The sequence below is a fragment of the Mirounga angustirostris genome, unplaced genomic scaffold (genome assembly GCF_029215605.1).
Source record: "Mirounga angustirostris isolate CCGP_5_RB_7025 unplaced genomic scaffold, mMirAng1.0.hap1 SCAF_13, whole genome shotgun sequence".
NCBI classification, from domain to species: Eukaryota; Metazoa; Chordata; class Mammalia; order Carnivora; family Phocidae; genus Mirounga; species Mirounga angustirostris.
Window position 1 is genome coordinate 62496520 of NW_026991721.1, and position 21664 is coordinate 62518183.

At 35.7% G+C, this 21664-nt stretch overlaps 1 protein-coding gene across 3 annotated transcripts in view; it reads right to left on the bottom strand.

Annotated features, from left to right (window-relative positions):
* Positions 1-21664, bottom strand: part of SBF2 (SET binding factor 2) — a 472728-nt gene that overhangs the window by 218073 nt on the left and 232991 nt on the right. For all 3 annotated transcript variants that reach the window (XM_045894160.3, XM_045894159.3, XM_045894158.3), the window contains exon 6: positions 20669-20774. In XM_045894160.3, coding sequence (XP_045750116.1) covers positions 20669-20774 — 106 coding nt within the window. The remainder of the gene's footprint in view (positions 1-20668; positions 20775-21664) is intronic.

The following is a 21664-nucleotide window of genomic DNA, read 5'->3' on the forward strand; positions in this document are numbered from 1 at the left end:
GTGCAGAGCCCAAGGCTAGGCTCAATCCTACGACCCTGAGATCATGACCTGAGCTGAAGGCCCCAGTAAAAAGGAGAATTACAGGTCAATATGCCTGATGAACATGGCCACAAAAATTTTCAACAAGATACTAGCAAATCGAATCCAACAGTACATTAAAACAATTCTTCACCACAATCAAGTGGGAATTATTCCTGGGCTGTGAGGGTGGTTTAATATTTACAAATCAATCAATGTGATACACCACATTAATAAAAGAAAGGATAAGAACCATATGATTCAATAAATACAGAAAAAGCATTTGACAAAATACAGCATCTATTTTTGATAAAAACCCTCAACAAAGTAGGGATAGAGGGGACATACCTCAACATCATAAAGGACATATACCAAAGACCCACAGCTAATATCATCCTCAATGATGAAAAACTGAGAGCTCTTCCTCTACAGTCAGGAACAAGACAGGGATGTCCACTCTCACCATGTTATTTAACATAGTACTGGAAGTCCTAGCCACATTAATTGACAACAAAAAGAAATAAAACGCATTCAAATTGGCAGGGAAAAAGTCAAACTTTCACTATTTGCAGATCACATGATACTCTAAGTAGAAAACGTGAAAGACTCCACCAAAAAAATTGCTAGAACTGATACACGAATTCAGCAAAGTCACAGAATATAAAATCAATGTACAGAAATCTGTTGCATTTCTATACACCAATAATGAAGCAGCAGAAAGAGAAATTAAGGAATCAATCCCATTTACAATTACACCAAAAACAATAAAATACCTAGGAATAAACTTAACCAAAGAGGTAAAAGATCTGTACTCTGAAAACTACAGAACACTGATGAAATAAATTGAAGAGGACACAAAGAAATGGAAAGACATTTCCATTGGAAGAACAAATGCTGTTAAAAATGCCTATGCTACCGAAAGCAATCTACACATTTAATGCAACCCCTATCAAAATATCAACATTTTTCGCAGAGCTAGAATAAACAATCCTAAAATGTGTATGGAACCACAGAGGACCCTAAATAGCCAAATCAAGCTTGAAGAAGAAAAGCAAAGCTGGAGACATCACAATTTTGGACTTCAAGCTATATTAAAAAGCAAAAATGAACTTCATCAAGATAAAAAGTTTCTGCACAGGTGAGGAAACAATCAACAAAACTAAAAGGCAACCTACAGTATAGGAGAAGATATTTGCAAATGACATATCTGATAAAGGGTTAGTATCCAAAATCTACAAAGAACTTATCAAATTCAACACCCAGAAAATGGATAACCCAGTCCGAAATGGGCAGAAGACATGAACAGACATTTTTCAAAAAAAGACATCCAGATGGCTAACAGACACATGAAAAGATGCTCAACATCAGTCATCATCAGGGAAATACAAATCAAACCTACAATGAGATATCATCTCACACCAGTCGGAATTGCTAAAATTAACACAGGAAATAACAGGTGTTGGTGAGGGTACAGAGAAAGGGGAAACATCTTGCAATGTTGGTGGAAATGCAGACTGGTGCAGTCACTCTGGAAAAGAGTATGGAGGTTCCTCAAAAAGTTAAAAATAGAACTACCCTATGATCCAGCAATTGCACTACTAGGTATTTACACAAAGGATACAAAATTACTGATTTGAAGGGATACATGCACTCTGATGTTTATAGCATCATTATCAACAATAGCCAAATTATGGAAAGAGCCCAACTGTCCATCGACTGATGAACGGATAAAGAAGAGGTAGTGTATACACACACACACACACACACACACACACACACAATGGAATATTACTCAGCCATCAAAAAGAATGAAATCTTGCCACTTGTAATGACATAGATAAAGCTAGAGAGTATTATGTTAAGCAAAACAAGTCAGTCAGAGAAAGACAAATACTATATGATTTCACTATATGTGGAATTTAAGAACAAAACAAATGAACAAAGGGGGGAAAAAGAGAGAGAGGGAGGCAAACCAAAAAAACACTCTTAACTACAGAGAACAAACTAATGGTTACCAAGGGGTAGATGGGTGAAATTGGTGGTAGGGATTAAGGAGTGCATTGCTGTGATGAGCACCAGGTGTCCTATGGAAGTGCTGAGTCACTATATTGTACACCTGAAATTAGTATTACACTGTATGTTCACTGACTGGAATTTAAATAAAAACTTAAAAAAAAAGGACCAAGATTCTGAGTATTAGGGTAATGTTTGATCATTTTTACTGGGAGTCTGTTCCTGGGTCACTTCTGTAGACAGACATGAGAAATATATGCATGTACACACACACCGACACACACACACATATATCCAAATATATGAACACATATATATGCATATTAACAGACACATATAGAAGTATACATACACATATATATGAGAAATCCTGGGTTCACACCATTACTTTCCCAATTTTTTGTTTTGGTTTGGTTTAGAGAGAGAAAGAGTGCGTGCAAGTGGGGTGGGGAGGTGGTTGAAGTGAGGAGCAGATGGAGAGAGATTGAGAGAGAGAGAATTTTAAGCAGGCTCCATGCGCAGCACAGAGCCTGATGCAGGGCTTGATCTCACAACCCTGAGATCATGACCTGAGCTGAAATCAAGAATCAGCTACTTAACTGACTGAGCCACCCAGGTGCATCTTTACACCATTACTTTTTATTCCTATAGGGTCTCTCCCCAATGACTCTAATACATATGTGTGCGTCCCTTCTTCCAGTGAGAACCCTGGATACTAGTAATATACACATATTCATTCATCTGCTAAATCTTATGCTACATATAAAATAGTTATAAAATTTCTTCGGCCATTCTAACTTAACACCACACCAACTAAAAAGGAGCTCACAATTTGTTTGAAATTCTCTCCTCAAACCTGTTCAAAACTGAGGTTAGTCAAATACTGTGTACATAAGTTATTTTGGGTAGTTTTTCCTCTTCAGTGTGGTTAGGTTTTTCATCTAAAAGACAGTGGAGGGGCGCCTGGATGGCTCAGTCGTTAAGCGTCTGCTCAGGTCATGATCCCGGGGTCTTGGGATGGAGCCCTGCATTGGGCTCCCTGCTCAGCGGGAAGCCTGCTTCTCCCTCTCCCACTCTCCCTGCTTGTGTTCCCTCTCTCACTGTGTCTCTCTCTGTTAAATAAATAAAATCTTTAAAAAAAATAAATAAAAGATTGAGTTTGCTTCTGTATGCTTCAGTTTTAGTATTTTTGTTTCTTCCCATCATGACTCATCTAGTATATTTTCTGAGTATGTAAGACCTACACATACTTCCAGAAGTTAAATCTATATAAAAAGGTCCACTCAGAGAAGTGGTACTTCTTTCCTGAATTAATAGTATTGTGCCCTGGTTCAACCAGGTTGAATCAATTTTATGGTTGTTATAATGTACTATAATTATATAAAATATTATTGTTGGGGGGATGTGAATGATGTATACTTGAGGATTTTCTGCACCAATTCAGCTACTTCTTCTGAGTCAAAGTATTTAAAAACAAACATTTATGTAAAAAAATCTCTGTGGTTGTATTAGTTTCCAATGGTTGCTATAACAAATTACCACAAATTTGATGGCTTAAAACAACACAAATATATTATCTTTTATATTCTATTTTTTAAAATGTATAATAAGTCATTGTCATTAAGTGGTTGTCACTTTGACATGGAGGAAGTCATATTACATGCTGTCCTTTTCTAGTAGCAAGATATTCCTTCCTAGCTTTGTCTAGTTTATGGCACCTTAACTTTAACTATTCAGAGTTTATCTGGTGAAGGGAAACATTCCCATTTTATCCAGGAGACACTTCTGAAATCTTACTTAAGCTACATTGTAAGTTTTACTGCAAAGATGTTTCATATTTTAGCCAAATATTTTTACAGTAAGAATTACAGACCTGAACCTCTGAAACAAATAATAAATTACATATTAATTTAAAAAAGGAATTCAGAATTATTTTACACATTAAAATGGTTGTTATAATATGGCATATGTTTCCTACTTAGCAGATGTTTATTGTATAGCAAATAGAATTTCATGACAGTTTATGAAGTTCTCATTGTCAAAACCTTTAATAAAAGTGAAAAGTTTTTGATATGCTCTTTTTTTTTGATACTATTGCATCTACCTATCTCTGTCTACATTTTGTGATCAAATGAATGCTTTGTAAAAATATTAGTATCTGTGTTGTAATTATAACAGGGGGTGAGGATGGGGCAGGGGGAGGTTGTTTCTTAAAATAATCACTTTAGGTTAAGCCAGTGCTTAAGAGGGAGAATGTCAAGTACTTAGTCATCCCTATTATGATATTAGGCAATATAGCTTTTCTGCAAGCTTAGACCTGAATTTGTTGTGAATAAAAATAGTAATAGATACTTTATATTTATGGGAAGAATTTCAACCAGCTCCTGATCACTTTCTAATAAAAACTCTTCAAAACATGTTAACCACTAAAAAATGTACAATACTTATTAGCTCAGTTTTTCTTGGTTTATGGAAACATCTATGTAAATGTAAAAATAAGTAATTTAGAATTATGATTAAAGTATTTGCTTAAAAAACCACAAATGTATTATCTTAAAGCTCAGCAGGACAGAAGTCCTATTTTGGGGTTTTCTAGCTTCTAGCAACTGCCCACATTCCTCGGCTCGTGGCCTCCTTCCATCTTCAAAGCTGACAAAAGCCATTTGAGTGTTTCTCATTTATGTGATGTCAGAATGCATCATTCTGACACTGACTCTTCTGTCTCCCTCTCTCATCTTTTAAAGGCCCCTGTGATTTACACTGGGCCCGCCAAAGGAACAGACCCTTGAGTTAGATTTTGAAGAATAAGAAGTTAGTGAGGGAGACAAGAGCAGAAAGGCTTTCAAAGCTGACAGAAAACCATGTGCAAAGAAACAGAGGACTAAGGAGGAAAAGGCACTGAGAAACCTGTAAGTAGTTCTATCAGGGGCACGTTCAAGAAGAATTTGAATACCATGAAAAGGAATCTAGGCTTTCTTTCCTGAAGACTCCGGGGAAGAACTTTTTCCTCTCCACTCCTATCTGAACCCTGTGCAATCCCCTACAAAAAAATAATCCATTTGATAATCCATCAGAAGATAAAATTCATAGTCAGCATCATTTAGTATTAGATAAATTGTGAAGAAGGCAGGCATGTAGTTTTAAGGGACTCTATCCACTTACATCAGTCAAAACAATTAGTTTATGATACCAAGGGGGAAATATTATACTATACTTACTAAAACAGGATTTAAGTTAGGATTTATATTTGAAATGAGTTAGGGACAATATTCTAGTGCTCAAAGGGGAAGTTTTCCATTATCCAGAAAATAATATAGTATATACATACAAATAATTTACCCATGTCTAACTGAAGATTACTTAAATTTTGTATTCTTAAATATCACATGCTTTCTTGAGTTTCAGATAATTAACAATCTCAAATATTTTAAGAAATTAATGCTTTTATTCCTAAATAGCAATGTTTCTTGCTGTGTTTATACCTATGCAGTTATTGAGAAATTCAATTTCTTTGAACTACAAGTCATAATCAGTTTTCTACATAATCTTGAATTGTTTCCTAGTCTTTGGTAGTCAATGTCCATCTAAAGCTGCACAATAACGGTAGAGAAGACAAACAAACATTCCAGTGATAATTACTACTGATTTCACTACAATGGTTCACACACATCCTGTTGATTATTCAAATAGTAAAACATTCTGAAAAATTACTTCCGATCTTAACTTTTCTTTAGGGGTTAAAGTTCTAGAATTCATAACATCACACATTAACAAATGTATTTACTTCCTGTTTTGAAAAAACAACACCAAAAACTTTTCTCCAGAATTGTCTCCTTTGCTTGAATAATAATGATATGTTGCACAGATACAACACTATGTCTCAGTGTTCAAACGGGCAAATTGAGGAACTGAAGGCCATGGTTTCAAGACAGGATATATGTTAGGAAAGCTTAAACAATTTATTATAGTTCTTTTACATAAATCCACAACAGAGAAAATGATATAATAATGGTCATGACTTAACACAAGTCAAGGAAAAGGAGATTTCTCATTTATTTGATCAGTATCTCTCAAGTAACTACCATGTTTCAGGCACTGGGAATATAGAAATAAAGAAAAACAAGATCTTTACCTTCACAAATTAACTAAAGCTTTATATAGGTTTATATAGTTTAGTTTTATAACTATCACTGAGAGGCAATGTTTAATACGTTACAAATTCAGTGTATCATTTCCAAATATATTAGAAATGGAAATCTAAGTAAAAAATAGTTTAAAAGGTAACTGAATTGGGCAACCATGTATATTTTAGCGGTTATGAACATAGGCTTATTCCCTTGAGTGTGACATGAATTAAACATACTTTATGGACCTATAAATAGGAAGTCAATTAACAAATACATATGGCCACAAATAATTCAAATTTAATTGTGTTTATCCCAAGTAATCCATAAATGGCCCAACTGAACCAAAACCGTGTAAAAAGGTACAACGCATTTCTTTTCTTGTTTAACCCTACAATTGATTCTGAGTCTGGGGTAATTAAAACAGATTACTCCAATCCCAAATGGCCCAGATTCTAGTCTGTGCCAGTTCTGACCGACCAGGTTTTAAAATCTCCTTAACATCTACATTTAAGCAGGAAGCAAAAGAGGTCTTGGGAATAGAATAGCAAACAAAGGGGAAGGATAATATATTGAGTAACTGAAGAGTTAAAGCAAGGATCAAACAAGAGGGAATTACCTTGGCAGAAACAACTCTTAATTAAAACTTCTTCCTTTCTTCTCCTCTTTCCTTTTTTCCTCCACTGTTAAGCCTTTACCGAGCTGCTGAGATATGTAAGAAATTGCTAAACTCTAAGGATAGATATAAAGAAATGGGAGGCAGGCTCATAAGAGCTCACAGTTCACTGAAGATGGAAGGTTGGTAAGTAAATAATTAAACACAACAGAATAGGAACATGTACAAACTGCTACAGAGCACAGAAAAAGAAGGTAATTTATCCTGCCATCATTTGTAAGTTGCATACTTCAATAATGGAGTACCCATATTTGGTAAGAATATTAATCCCTAAGTGCTGAAAGCAAAATGAAATTTTGGACAAGAGAATTTTGTGAGAAAGGACAACTCTTCTTTTTTTTTTTTTTAAGACTTTATTTATTCATTTGAGAGGAGAGAGAGAGAGGAGAGCCCCAGCGGTGGGGAAGGGAAGAAGGAGAGGGAGAAGCAGACCCCCTGCTGAGCAGGGAGCCTGAAGCCAGCTAGATTCCAGGACCCTGAGATCATGACCTAAGCCAAAGGCAGACACTTAACCCCAACTAAGCCACCCACTTTTTTTTTTATTATTATGAAGGACAACTCTTAATGGCTATCTTGCCTCAAATCATTTGCATTCATTAAAAGATAACTCAATACAAAGATAGAGATAACTATTTAATAATAGCATTTAAGCACCAGGAAAGGAAAAGGGAGAAGATAGTTTTGAACCAGGATTCTTCTGAACTGTCCTCAAATTATATCATGTAGCAACCACATGCTTTATTAATGCGTAATTCCAGCAAGGGTAGTAAACTAGTCAATAAGCACTCAACTGGTCACTGTCAGTCAGTCTTTGGCATTTTAAAAATGGCTAGCTTTACAAAACTAGCATAAATACTTAGTCTTTAATTGTCAAAAGAAAAGCAATGAATTTCCTGATCACAGTCTATTTCCTACAACTTAAGTCTCATCAAACCTCTTACTATTTTATGAAGACCTTTTTTATGCTCTATACCATTGCTTATGTTCTTCCTTCGATCTGTAATGCCCTTTGTCCTCTTTTCTAGCTAGTAAGGTATCTCTTGGTATCTCTCTTGGCTCTTGGTATCTATTTATTTTTTAAATTCTTGTAAAACTTGTCACTTCAGGAATAATTATATAGTGTTATAGACAGAAGCTTTCCCAGGGAAAGACAAAAGAGAATACCAAAATTTTTCCATTAAAATATTCAAAAGTAAAAGTAACTTTCTGAATTGAAAATTACAGCTATATTCAACATTTTAAGTATGTTTATGTAAAAGGTAAAAATAATGTTTATAAGATAAACTGAAGAAAAATTCTGGCTATTTTAATAATTTTTAAAGCATCTATATTTAGTATTAGAGACAATCAACACAGAAATATTGAGCTAATAATAGTTAATGAAAAACTGGCTAAAGTTAATCTAAGTAAGCAAAAAGAAAGTATGCATGTAAAAAAAAGTTCATACCAAGACTGAATCATGAGGAAATATAAATTTTGAGCAGACCAATAATGAGTAAGGAGATTGAAACAGTAATCAAAACTTCCCAACAAAGAAAAGTTGAGGGCTAGATGGTTTCACTGGTAAATTCTATCAAACACTTAAAGAAGAATTAATACTAATGCTTCTCATATTTTCAAAAAAATTGAAGAGGAGGGAACACTCCCAAACTAATTTTACAAGGCCAGCATTACCCTGATAACAAAGCCAGATAAGGACACTATAAGAAAAGAGACTCTTAATCACAGGCTAATATCCCTGATGAATAGATGCAAAAATTCTCAATAAAATACCTGCAAACTGAATTCAGCATCACATTAAAAGGATCAAACACAATCATCAAGCAGGATTTATATCTGGGATGTAAGGGTAGTTCAACATACACAAATCAGTCAACGTGATATACCACATTAATAGAATGAAAGATTTAAAAATCACATGGTCATCTCAATAGAAGCAGAAAAAGCATTTGACAAAATTCAACATCTTTTCATGATAAAAATTCTCAACAAACTGGGCATAGAAGGAATGTACCTCAACATAATAAATACTATACATGGCAAGTCCACAGCTAACATCTTACTCAATTGTAAAAGGTTGCAAGCTTTCCTGGTAAGATAAGAAATAAGACAAGGGTGTCCACTCTTACCATTCAATTCAACATAGTACTAGAAATCCTAGTCAGAGCAATTAGGGAAGAAGAAAAAATAAAAAGCATCCACATAAGAAAGAAACAAGTAAAACTGTCTCTATAGATGATATGATCTTATACAGAGAAAATCCTAAAGACTCTACCAAAGAACTATTACAGCTAATAAACTAATTCAGTAAGTTGCAGGGTACAAAGTCAACATACAAAAATAAGTTGCATTTCTATACCCTAACAAAAAACTATCTGAAAAGGAAATAAAACAATCCCATTTATAACAGCATCAAAAATAATTAAAAACTCAGGGACAAATGTCTAACAGACACATGAAAAAATGTTCAACATCACTTGGCATCAGGGAAATACAAATCAAAACCACAATGTGATACTACCTCACACCAGTCAGAATGGCTAAAATTAGCAAATCCGGAAACAACAGATGTTGGCAAGGATGTGGAAAAAGGGCAGCCCTCTTACACTGCTGGTGGGAATGTGAACTGGTGCAGCTACTCTGAAAAACAGTGTGGATATTCCTCAAAAAAAGTTAAAAATAAAACAACCCTAAGACCCAGCAATTGCACTACCAGATATTTACCGAAAGGATACAAAAATAGTGATTCAAAGGGCACATGCACCCCAATGTTTATAGCATCAATGTCCACAATAGCCAAAATATGGAAAAGAGCCCAGATGTCCATCAACACATGAATGAATAAAGAAGATGTGGTATGTGTATACACACACACAAGGGAATATTACTCAGCCATCAAAAAGAATGAATTCTTGCCATTTGCAATGACGTGGAGAGAACTACGGTATCATGCTAAGTGAAGTAAGTCAGTCAGAGAAAGACAAATACCATATGATTTCACTCATGTGGAATTTAAGAAACAAAACAGATGAACATAGGGGAAGTGAAGGAAAAATAAAAGATGAAAACAGAGAGGGAGGCAAATCATGAGACTCTTAATCACAGGAAACAAACTGAAGGTCGCTGGAGGGGAGGTGGGTGGGGGCATGGGGTAACTGGCTGATGGGCATTAAGGAGGGCACTTGATGTAATGAGCATTAGGTGTTATATGCAACTGCTGAATCACTAAATTCTACTCCTGAAACTAATAATAACTATATGTTAACTAAATTGAATTTAAATAAAAAAATTTTTAAAAACTTAGGGATAAGGAGATGAAAGATCTGTATGTTAAAACCCACAAGACTTTGATGAAAGAAACTAAAGAAGACACAAATAAGTGGAATGATATCCTGTGTTTATGAATCAGAAGAATTAATATTGTTAAAATGTTCACACTACCCAAAACCATCTATGGATTCAATACAAACTCTATCAAAATTCTAATGACATTTTTCACAGAAACAGAAAAAAAAATCCTAAAATTTATATGGAACCATTAAAGACCCCAAATAGCCAAAGCAATTCTGAGAAACAACAAAGCTGGAAGCATCACAATTCTTGATTTAAAACTGCATTACAAAGCTAAAGTAATAAAAATAGTATGGCACTGTCATAAAAACAAACACACAAATCAATGGAAAAGAAATGAGATCATAGAAATAAACTCACACATATAAGGTCAATGAATATTTGAGTCAGGAATATTCAATGGGGAAAAGATAATCTCTTCAATAAATGGTGCTGCGAAAACTTGATACTCACGTGCAAAAGAATGAAACTGGTCCCCTATCTCACATCACTCACAAAAAATAACTCAAAATGGATTAAATACATAAACATAAGAACCCAAACTATAAAACTACTAGAGGAAAACATAGAGGAAAGGCTCCTTTACATTGGTTTTGGCAATGATTTTTTCAATGGGATACCAAAAGAAAAAATAAACAAGTGGGACAACATTAAACTAAAAAGTTTCTCCACAGGTAAAGAAATAAATCAGCAAAATGAAAAGGCAACCTACAGAATAGGAGAAAATATATGCAAACCATCTACCTGATAAGGGAATAATATCTAAAAAATATAAGGAACACATACAACTTGATAGCAAAACAAACAAAAACCACCTATCTGATTAAAAACTGGGCAAAGGACTTGAATGGATATTTTTCCAAAGACATATAAATGCCATGAAAAGATGCTTAGCATCACTAATCATCAGGGAAATGCAAATCAAAACCACAGTGAGTTATCATCTTACATTTGTCAGAATGATTACTAAAAAGACAAGAGGTAACAAGTGTTGGCAAGGCGGTGGAGAAAAGGTATCCTGTGAGTAGGATGCAGCCATTATGGAAAACAGTATGGAAGTACCTGAGGAAATTAGAAATAGAACTGAAATAAGTCAATCAGAGAAAGACAAGTATCATATGATCTCACTGATATGAAGAATTTGAGAAACAAGACAGAGGATCAAAGGGGAAGGGAGGGAAAAATAAAACAAGACAAAACCAGAGAGGGAGATAAACCATAAGAGACTCTTAATCTCAGGAAACAAACTGAGGGTTGCTGGAGTGGAGGCGAGTGGGTGGGTGGGGTGATTGGGTGATTGGGTGATGGACACTGGGGAGGGTATGTGCTATGGTGAGCACTGTGAATTGTGTAAGACTGACGAATGACAGACCTGTACCCCTGAAACAAATAATACATTATATGTATATAAAAAAAAAAAGAACTACCATATGATCCAGCAATCCCACTTCTGATTATATATCCTAAAGAAATGAAATCCCTATCTCAAAGAGATATCTACATTCCCATGTTCATTATAGCATTATTCATAACAGCCAAGACATGGAAATAATCTATGTGTCTATCAATAGATAAATGAATAAAGAAAATACATGTAATACAATGGAATGTTATTTAGCCATAAAAAGGAAGGAAATCCTTTTTTGTGACAACACGGATAGACCTTATAGGCATTATGTTAAGTGAAACAAGTCAGACAGAGAAAGATAAATACTCTATGTTTTCACTTATATGTGGAATTAAAAAAAACAAAAAAAAGCTGAATTCAGACAGGAATAGAGAGTAGAATGGTGGTTACCAGAGACTCGGGGGTGTGAGAAATGGGAGATGCTAGTCAAAGGGTACAAATTCTAGGTATAAGATGAATAAATTCTGGGGCTCTAATGTACAGCACGGTGATTATAATTAACAATACTGTATTATATACTTAAAAGTTGTTAAGAGATCTTAAAGATTATCAGCATACACATAAAAATGATAATTATGTGAGGGGACAAAGGTGTTAACTAACCTTACTGTAGTAAACATTTCACAATATATACTTGCATCAAGTCATCACATGTAAACCTTAAACTTACATAACCTATGTGTCAATAATACCTCAATAAAGCTGGGAAAAAAAGTGTAAGTACAGATGATACAAGACTACTGTTGTTTAACTATCAAAACAGTGATAATAGCTGAAGGTCCAAAATCATTTTAGTCTGTGACTTTAAAAATGTGAAATAAAGGGCGCCTGGGTGGCTCAGTCAGTTAAGCGTCTGCCTTCAGCTCAAGTCATGATCCCAGGGTCCTGGGATCGAGCCCTGCATCACACACCCCGCTCAGCGGGGAGCCTGTTTCTCGCTCTCCTACTTCCCCTGCCTGTCTCTCACTCTGTCAGATAAAATAAATAAAATCTTTAAAATAAAAAAGTCTAATAAATAATATACTGTAAAAACCTGGGGAATAAGTATTCTAAAACTAGTGTATTTGCTGTTAAAATCCAAATTATAGCTAAACAGATATAGCAAAACATATCATGAGAATTTCACAAAATTATTTGGGTTAAGGAGGGACATCTGAGTTAAACAGCTATGGATTAGATGAAAAAATGAGATGGGCTATAAAACCCAGTCCTGTGAATACAATCTTACTAACATTAAAAAAAACAAAAACAAAAACCCTGCAGTTTTCCACACTTAAGATACAAATCTTCAGGTAAACAAAAATAGTTCACATAGGCTACTAGGAACAAAGAAACAAATAAGATGGCAAGTAAGAGATGAAGGGTGATTGACAGGAAATTATGGGGTGATGGTAGAAGTCCACATAATTATTTCAGGCAAACACAGAGACATCTCAAACTATGAAAAACAAATTCATTATCCTAACAATCCTTGGAGAGAAGAACCAAGGAAATGCTATCATTAGATTTAGACCTTCCACAGGAAAATGGTCAAGGCTACAAAAGAATCTTAGTCTTATCTGCTTCCTCTCTGTGCTTTATAAAATCCACCACCACCATCTCACCCCCAACCCAGGTAGTGAACTCTGATAATGGTCTAATATTGGCCTTCAACAACAGTCCAACCAAAATGACCGGTGATAAGAACATGCCTTTAGTCAGAATTATCAGTACCACATGTTCTGGAAACTACAACTCTGCACATGGCGCTGTTTTAGAGGCATCCTTCTTTCTCCTTCCCTTTCTTATCTTTTCCTTATTTTTTCCCTGAAAAATTAAATTTTGAATATGTAAGCAAAAGATAATTCAGCTCAAACATACTAGAGAGTAAAATAATGAAATCTGATCTTCAAATGACTAATAATCATACATCCTGGCACACTTCATCCATACCTAGAACATCTAATGAAATACGATTGCCATTTTCTTCATGACTAATAGATTCACTCATTTATTCAAAAAATATTAATGTCTTCTGAGTCCAAGGTACTATGCCAAATATAGAGGACACACAGAATAATAAGAAAGTTCTTAAAGCTCACAGTCTTATTAACTCCTTATTAATAGGGGAAAAGCATGGAGGAGAATTTCCATACCATCCCTGAAGACATCTGGGAATCAACACAACAGCCCTGTACTGCCTACTTCTAGACTTCCTATTATCTGAGGATAAAATGTCTAATTTGTTCAAGCACTGTACTTTTTAAAAAAATAAAAGTTAGGTATATATATAAAAAGTTAAAATAGTTTTATAAGTTTAAGATTTTATTTATTTATTTGAGAGAGAGAGAAAGAAAGAGCACAATTGGGGAGGAGAAGCAGAGAGAGAGGGAAAATGAGTGCAGAGCCCAAGGCAGGGCTCAATCCCAAGACCCCTGAGATCATGACCTGAGCCGAAATCAAGAGTCAGGCGCTTAACTGACTGAGCCATCCAGGCGCCCCTAGTTTTATAAGTTGTTTAAAAAATATTTTTATTGAAAGATTAAACACAAAAATAGAAAACCATACAAATACAATGGATGGCTTAAGGAATTATCTTACAAACACTACTTAAGTCAACAAAGAGAACTTTGCCAGCAACCCGAAAGGCCCCTTCTATGTGCCCCCAATCAGAACTACCTCTCTACTGCCATAAGTAACCCTTATCTTGACTTTATTCTATTAACCATTTTCCTGATTTTTTCTATAGTTTTATCACCCAAATGTGCATTCCTAGACACTATAGTTCAATCTCTCTATTAAAAAGGAGATTTTTAAACAGATTTTATTTACTTATTTGAGAGTGAGAGAGATCATAGAGAGAGGAAGAGGGAGAAGCAGACTCGCTGCTGAGCAGAGAGCCTGACACAGCACTTGAACCCAGGAACCTGAGATCACAACCTGAGCCGAAGGCAGACATCCAACTGACTGAGCCACCCAGGAGCCTCCAAAATGGAATGTTTTAAATCTCTTTTAATCTAGAGGTTACTCCTCCATTCCTTTCCTTTCCTTATAATTTATTTGTTAAAGAACCTGGGACATTTGACCAATAGACTTTTTGCAAACACAGATTTTTTAAGTTTTTAATTTTAATTCCAGTATAGTTAACATACAGTGTTATATTAGTTTCAGGTGTACAATGCAGTGATTCAACAAGTCTATACATTACTCAATGCTCATCATGATAAGTGTACTCTTAATCCCCTTACCTATTTCCCCCATCCTCCCACCCACCTCCCCTCTAGTAAACATCAGTTTGTTCTCTATAGTTAAGAGTATGTTCCTTGGTTTCTCTTTCTTTTTTTCTTTGCTTGTTTCTTAAATTCCACATATAAGTGAAATCATATGGTATTTGTCTTTCTCTGACTTATTTTGCTTAACATTACACTCTCTAGCTTCATCCATGTTGTTGCAAATGCAAGGTTTCATTCTTTTTTATGGCTGAATATTTCATTGTATATATATATATACCACATTTTCTAAGAACCTAGATTTTGACAATTGCAATCTTGTGTAGTACACTATGTTCTCCTATCTTCTGTATTTTCTGCAATCGGATTTAATCCCTCCGGCAAAACTACAGGTAGTGTTTGGCAAGGCTAGATATATTTGTTTGTTTTCCTTCCTATGATAATACTTGTTGATGCTCAGATCTTCATTTACTAAACTGTAAAATGATGTTCTAGTACTATAATTCTTTTCATTTATTGATAGAACACTTTTAAAAAGAGACAATTCCCCTAATCTACTATTACATTACCCTGTACTGCAATCCATATAGACAAAACAGAATAAATGCTGCATTCTTTTCCTTTATTGATAAGTTTTCAAGATAACAAATCATTTCCCTGTCATATTCTAAGGTAATAATTTTTCATTTAATGTTATTATGAATTCATAGATTTAAAAATATTTGCTGGGGGCAGCTGGGCGGCTCAGTCAGTTAGGTGTCAACTCTTGGTTTTGGCTCATGTCAAGATCTCGGGGTTGTGAGATTGAGCCCCGTGTTGGACTCTGCGCTCAGCATGTAGTCTGCTTCAGATTCTCTTCCTCTCCCCTTCCCAACATGCTCTTTCTCTCTCTCTCTCAAATACATAATCTTTAAAAAAAATTTTAATTAAAAAATTTTAACAAGATAAAAATATTTGCTGGGTTTCAACCAACTGCAATTGTCACCATTTATGAAGCTCAAATTATACCATCCTGGATCCATCACAAGTCTCTTCAGGATGGCTCCTGAATTCCTTTGACAAGGCCCTAATAATTTTTTCTCTATTGAGCTATAATTCTTAGACCATAAAACTCACCCTTATATAGTGTATACAGTTCAGCGGTGGTTAGCACAGCCACAGGTTGTAAAATCATCACCAGTCTCTAACTCTTAAAAAAATTTCATGTCTGAAGAGAAACCCCATTTTCATTATCAGTCACTTCATTGTCCCCTCCCCACCAGCTCCTGGCAACCACTAATCTCCTTCCTGTCTCGATGGATTTGCCTATTGTAGACAGTTCATATAAATGGAATCATAAAATATATGGCCTTTTGAGTCTTGCCTCTTTCACTTTTACATACTGTTTTCAAGATTTGTCCATTTGTAGCATGTATCAACAATCCATTCCTTTTTATGGCTGAATATTATTCCATTATGTGGATATACCACCATTTGTTTATCCATTTATGAATTGATGGACATTTGGGTTGTTTCCATTTTTTGGCTATCATGAATAATGCTGCTTTGAACATTCATGTACAAGTTTTTATATGAATATATGTTTTCAATTCACTTGTAGAATTTGATATATTTTTACATATATATATATATACATATACATACTGTAAACCATCACCACAATCAAGATAATGAACACAAACATCCCAAATTTTCCTCATATCTCTTTGTAATCCCTCTCTTCCCACCCCCAAGGCAACCAGTGACCTGTTTCTTTTTTTTTTTATTTTTATTTATTTTATTTTATTTATTTATTTTTTTAAAAGATTTTATTTATTTATTTGACAGAGTGAGAGACAGCGAGAGAGGGAACACAAGCAGTGGGGGAGTGGGAGAGGGAGAAGCAGGCTTCCTGCCGAGCAGGGAGCCTGATGCGGGGCTCAATCCCAGGACCTTGGGATCATGACCTGAGCCGAAGGCAGACGCTTAACGACTGAGCCACCCAGGCGCCTCAATCCCTGTTTCTTTTTTTTTTTTTTTAAAGATTTTATTTATTTATTTGACAGAGAGAGACACAGTGAGAGAGGGAACACAAGCAGTGGGGGAGTGGAGGGGGGAGAGGCAGGCTTCCCGCCGAGCGGGGAGCCCGATGCGGGGCTCGATCCCAGGACCCTGGGACCATGACCTGAGCCGAAGGCAGACGCTTAATGACTGAGCCACCCAGGCGCCCCCAGTGACCTGTTTCTATTACTACAGATGAGACTGCATTTTCTTGAACTTTATAGAAACCAAATCATATAGTATGCATTCTTTTTTGTATGGCTTTTTAAATTCAGCATAATTATTTTCAGATTAACCTATGCTGTATCAATAATTCATTACTTTGTATTGTTTAGTAGCATTCCACTGTATGGATATATCAGAGAATATTTATCCATTACCATCACCATTATCCACTGCCATTGATGGACACTGATCTTGTTCCCAGTTTTTTACTATTATAAAAATGTGGATATGAACATTCATGTACAAGTATTTTATGGACAATGTTAAAGCATTTTCTTTAGGTAAATGGAGTAAAAGGCTTAGGAGTGGAATGGCTGGATTATTTGGTTTATTTAACTTTTTTAGAAAGTTAAAACTGTGCTCCAATTCACATTCTCATCAGAAGTGATTTAAATATACAATTCCTCTACAACTCTGCCAATATTCAGGCAGCTCTCTGAAAAGCTGGAATGCTGTTTTTCCTCTCGATATGCCCCAAGTTGTGCACCTTCTCCCAACTGCGACAAACAGTGATGGTACAGCAAGTTACCCTTCACTCTTCTTTGTTCTCAGTGGTATCCAAACCGTGCTGATCCAGTCAGGGCTCCAAATGAGGTGAGACAGTCTCACCCTCAGGCAGCCCTCCACAAAGCTAGAAAAAGGCATGCATACTCCATTGTTCTCCTTCTCCCTCCCAAGGAGAAGCTGCAAGTCGGGGGGTCCTCTCCCAGCACTGAGCTCTGCTGGCTTAGGGGAGAGGCTGACAGGGTAAAGTGAAATTGCTCTTCTTACCCATTTTAAAACGTGTCTGTTCTCAGCTTTGTGATCATCTGGGGTATTGCACATTCATAGCTAGATTCTGGAATTCTCATTTGGGTATTTTGGTCAGTATATCATCATTAAAGCAATGTTTCTGTGGAAGGAAAAGGACTAGGACTTCTTATGCTGCCATCTTGCTGATGTCACTCCCCAAATTCTCATTCTTGACTGTTTGTCTCCTTCACTATTTTAAGCACAATTATTTTTTTTTTTAAGATTTTATTTATTTATTTGACAGAGAGAGACAGCAAAAGCAGGAACACAAGCAGGGGGAGTGGGAGGGGGAGAAGCAGGCTTCCTGCTGAGCAGGGAGCCCGATGTGGGGCTCGATCCCAGGACCTTGGGATCATGACCTGAGCCGAAGGCAGACGCTTAACAACTGAGCCACCCAGGCGCCCCAAGCACAATTATTTTAATATGTGAATTTGATAACTATTTTCCGGTGCCCCTATGGGTTTTTATATTGTCTATGGTTTCTTCTATATTTCTTTCATATAGGATTAGTCCTCATATTTCTGGTTATTTTTGATTGAGTGCTGGGCATATATATATGAAATTCTGTAGACATACTGAAGACCTAGAATACAGTTATCTTGTTCCAGAGAGGAATTTACTTTTACTTGTACTATAGGGCTAGAGACAGTAGCACCAAGGATCACGATAATCCATTTCAGGGAACTGAAATGATTTCAAGTTCCACTTCAGTTCCTCAAGGGACCTTGTGTGGTTTACTTGTGATTTCTCATTCCTAGGTTGTGGTCCCTTGCAGTCCCAACTCAAAGCAGGAGAGCTTTATAAAGAAATCTCCCTTGGTAAAACCTGAACTCAGTTTTCCCGTTCCGTATGGGATAGCAATACTGCTGTGATCAGCTTTTCAGTTACTTCTTCCAAAATCAACAGATGCTCTGGGAAAAACTGGTCCCAAATGTCTGGCTCACTTCTCTAAGTTTCCTTTAGTATCTTTACTGCCTCTGATGCTTTCAAATAGATGATGTTTATATTTACATAGTTTTTCAAGTAGTCTTTGTTAAGAGGGTTAGTCTAAATTATATAGACCACTGTTACTTGAAGAAAGGTCCAGGTTTTATATATTTATACTTTATCTACAGTAGTTTTTCTCAGTGGGCGTGCTACCGGTGTTTCTGAGGTAAAAACTCTCTGGTACACATACATCATGCATGACAGATGTTTAATAGCCCTAGTCCTGGGCACTAAATGCCAGTAACATCCCTTCCCTCCCCCTTGTCAAATCATTATAAAAACTCAAAAAAATAACAGGCTTATAAAGCACTCATTAAGATAAAAGGTAGATTACTTTGTGTCATTATTTTTGTTCCTCTTAATGGTAAATCTTTGTTTTGACTGACCCTTGTATGGGGTATATAGCCTCTTCTAAAAGTAAAAAAGTCACGTGAATAGTGCTTGGCTAAAATCAACTAAGTCAATGGTTAGTAGGGACCATGGACAGGCTGCAGATAACCCATGAACTCCCTAAAATTATTTCTAAAAGTTTATGGAAAGTATTTAATCAACAAGATAGTCTTTAGAGAACCACCACCAGGGAGAGTTTATCTGTTTCACATATTAAGAAAAAAATAGCTTTAATTAAATTAGGACTTAGTTGAAATGACTCAGTGAGTAGTAGAATATTTCGGAGGGGAAAGAAGAAAGGATAGGTAATTTTTTAGTGTTTGAACTCCTGATATAATGGGGGGGAAACTACTACTTTGGGATTGGTATCACCATCAATCTTTATTAGGATACTATAAAACTGTATATTTACATTAATTTCTTCTGAGGCTTTCTAAATTTGACAACTGAAGTCACAGCAGAAGAATAAGGATGGGGCCATTAATGAAAAAGGAGTGACAAATTAGAGTGCTGAGCTAGAAGCAAAATTCAACATGAGACAGAAGGGAAACAAGAGGGTAGAAGTTTTGTGTAAGGAACTAGTAATTCCATGGAGAATATGAGCCCTAGGGAAGAGAAGGTTTCAATGTAACTTAAAAAAGACAAAGACAGGGTGGGAGGATGGGTTAGCCTGGTGGTGGGTATTGAGGAGGGCACATTCTGCATGGAGCACTGGGTGTTATGCACAAACAATGAATCATGGAACACTTCATCTAGAACTAATGATGTAATGTATGGGGATTAACATAAGAATAAATAAATAAATAAATAAATAAGATATTTAAAAAAAAAAAGACAAAGACAGATGGAGAACACTGACAAAGATTGGATCAAAGAGAATGGGACACTCATATGCAGGCACATATAAAGCACAAGTAAGAGGTAAAGTAAATGGGAATCTCTGGCAGCCCTGATCAGAAACATCTTCACTCTAAAGTTATATACTATTCCTTAAACGAAGGACAAGCTGTCCGATGGACAGAATGCACTTTCCGGTGTCCCCCTGCAATTCTTCAGCCTTTCCATTGCTAGAAAATTGGAGATAAAGTTCTGATCCAGATCATGGATTAGAAGGACAGGACTTTTTGTTCCATTTGACAAGGTTTCTACAAAACTAATTCATCTTAGGAAAAGCAAAATATACTATCTATTCATCTTTTAAAGCATAAAGAAAATCTGCCTATTTTCTATATGTCTAATTGACTCCAGAGCAAAAGAGGTCAGAGTTAAAAATTTTTTAAAAAGAATAAGTACCATTTAAGACTAGAACCCACATAATTACGTATTTTATATATCAGATATTTAATCATTAGTTTTTTTTTCTTGATTCATGTCAGGTGATATGAGCTTAAAATAAATCCACAAGAGGACACTGACAATGGGAGAATAAACATACCCAACTGCTGAAACAGGAGAGCCACACTAGTGCCTGTGACAGGAAGACTATCATGCAAAGGAGTCTGGATCAGCTGTCTATCTCCTGCACCCAAGGAAAACAGCTTCTGCAGAATAGAGGAAAAACACACACAGAAACATAAATGATTTCTTTTCAGACATTTTCTTAAGACAAAAAAAAATCCCTTTAAGTTCAATTTTTTAAAATTTCTTTGAAGTTCAAATTTAGAGTTGGTGATAACCCTATAAGATCCAATTAGCAGATGCCAAGAGTAATAATGTAACCGAAAACATTCAAGTTACACTGCGCCCAAATGAACACGGTATAAGAAAATTCAGTAATTAGAAAGTTGAAATTCAATAAATGATGAGATACAAAAATCACTGATAATCATACTTATCTAAAAAATAATAAAATGTTAAAGTCAACATTTTTATGCCAATTATATGTAATAAAACTTGGAGAAACAAAAACTATATAATATGAACCACAGATGTAATATTTGTAAGAAGTTCTTATTTTTTTCTTTTTTTTTTCTTTCACTTATTTGTCAGAGAGAGAGAGAGAGAGAGAGAGCACATGCAGGGGTCGCGGCAGGCAGAGGGAGAAGCAGGCTCCTCCCTGAGCAAGACACCTGATGCAGGCTCCCCCCTGAGCAAGACTTGATCTCAGGACCCTGGGATTATGACCTGAGCCAAAGGCAGATGCTTAACTGACTGAGCCACCCAGGAGTCCCAATAAAAAGTTTTTTTAATTAAAAAATAAATCAACAAAATAAAGTCAGCATAAATCCCATCATGATAAAGGTCAATGAAACAATTCCACTGCTTTCAGGTTTAGGACCATTTGTGACCAAACTCACATTTTATATTCTACCCTTGGAGTAGAGGGAGAAGATTGAGGAGGCAGGAGGAAAAAAAAGGGATTAAAAACTAAAGAATAACAGAAGATACCAGGTAAGACAAAAGATAGTTAAAAGGCAAAGGGCAAAGAAAA